A 1,668-nucleotide genomic window follows, 5' to 3' on the forward strand; every position below is an offset into this window, starting at 1 on the left:
ATTTGTCTTTACTTGTATACTATTAAGTAGTAAAACTAATACATATTTTGCACCATTCTGGAGATGCATTACTTCTGAAAAAATTAGGATCAGGGTATTTTTATACGCGGTGTCTAAATCCTGAGAGCTCAGATTACTTTAATGTTCTAAAGAGAGATGCAACAGTGAACGGGGGGGGGAGAAGGATGGGGTGGGTGGGGAGGTCACTGACCTTGAAACTACAGAGCTGCATCAGCATAATGACCCGGCAACCTAAAGGAGACCAAAACCTAAAGGGAAGGTGGGAGGAGAAGGGCGGCGTGTTACAATCCACAGGAACAAAGCAGTGGAAGCAGCAGGTGAGAGTCAAGCATGCTACACTGCTGCTTCCTCACATCGGAGAAAACAGAAAACAGCATCATTCAGGTGAAACGAGGAATGGACAATGACTGGACACAGTTGGACAGAGGAACCAAGCTAGAACAATATGAAGTATGTTAAATAAATATTGAGCTTGGTGCTGTCATTACCCGATCCGTCCCAGAAGCATGATCCATCCTGAACAGAATAACCTCCGGGTGGGCAGTACTTCATTTTTCTTACTTTTTTATTCTTTTGTCTTTTTCACATCGAGGGTTACTTTTGAATAATTTTGTATTTGCGTAAATATTGCATATTCTAAAAACCAAAAAAAGCAATAAATAAAAAAAACGTTAAATAGCCTTTGGAACGTTACAGTGGCTGATCTGAGCATGTCCAATGATGACGTCAAGCAATACAATGTAAACTGATCCATTTCGCTACGGATTGCGCTTTTGGGACGGATCGGATAGAGACAGGTACTACCTAAATATATAATATGCAGATCAGATATTTAGTTTGTTATATAAATATTTAGGTTAGAGCTAAATATTTATTTAACAAACAAAATATTTAGTTTGAAAACTAAATATTATGTTTGGAGCTAAATATTTATTTAGCAAACTAAGTATTTCGTTTGGAAAATAAATATTTAGTTACCATAATGAATATTTAGTATGGAAATAAATATTTAGCTTGACAGCCTTTTTTAACTGACAATCTAAATATTTAGTTTGGAACTGTGATTTTTATGAATGAATGAAGGACATAGTGAGGAAATTACTTGAAAAAAAAACCTTATTTTCAGTTAAAACACTAAATACCCATAAATATTGCTCCAAATCTTTGACTGCTTAACTTTAAAAACTGCACCCAATAATCTATACTTTACTGGGAAATGCATATTTTAGACAACTTTGTACTAATTACATTTCAAAAACAGACTCATCTGTTTTTTTCATTTCAGATCATTTTTGTTATGGAGTGTTAGTAAAAAAACAAGAACCATCAAAATAATTAGTTTTATAGAGACACATCCTCTGCCTGGAATTTGTTGTTCGCAAAATACCAAAATAACTTATTTTTCAAGATGGAAAGTTGCAAAGTGGAATTTGACATTTTTGCCATTAATTATAAAAGTAAGAAAAATAAGGAAGTTATACATAATTGTAGAAACATGTTCCTTTCATAGGCTAGTCTTTTAGTTATCAGGCTCCTCTCCTGTGGAACCAACTACCAGTTAGTTCAGTTCAGCTGATCCAAAATGCTGCAGCCAGAGTTCTGATGAAAATTAAAAAGGGAGATCATATCTCTTCTATCCTGGCTTCT

General features: G+C 34.6%; 1 protein-coding gene across 3 annotated transcripts in view; it reads right to left on the bottom strand.

Annotated features, from left to right (window-relative positions):
* hecw1 (HECT, C2 and WW domain containing E3 ubiquitin protein ligase 1) overlaps positions 1–274 on the bottom strand; it is a 67,693-nt gene extending 67,419 nt beyond the window's left edge. For all 3 annotated transcript variants that reach the window (XM_015399245.1, XM_015399246.1, XM_015399244.1), the window contains exon 1: positions 212–274. In XM_015399245.1, coding sequence (XP_015254731.1) covers positions 212–238 — 27 coding nt within the window. In that variant the 5' untranslated portion in view covers positions 239–274. The remainder of the gene's footprint in view (positions 1–211) is intronic.
* Positions 275–1,668: the final 1,394 nt, after the last annotated feature.

Source organism: Cyprinodon variegatus, unplaced genomic scaffold (assembly GCF_000732505.1).
Source record: "Cyprinodon variegatus isolate N-32 unplaced genomic scaffold, C_variegatus-1.0 Scaffold999, whole genome shotgun sequence".
In the NCBI taxonomy this organism is placed as follows: Eukaryota; Metazoa; Chordata; class Actinopteri; order Cyprinodontiformes; family Cyprinodontidae; genus Cyprinodon; species Cyprinodon variegatus.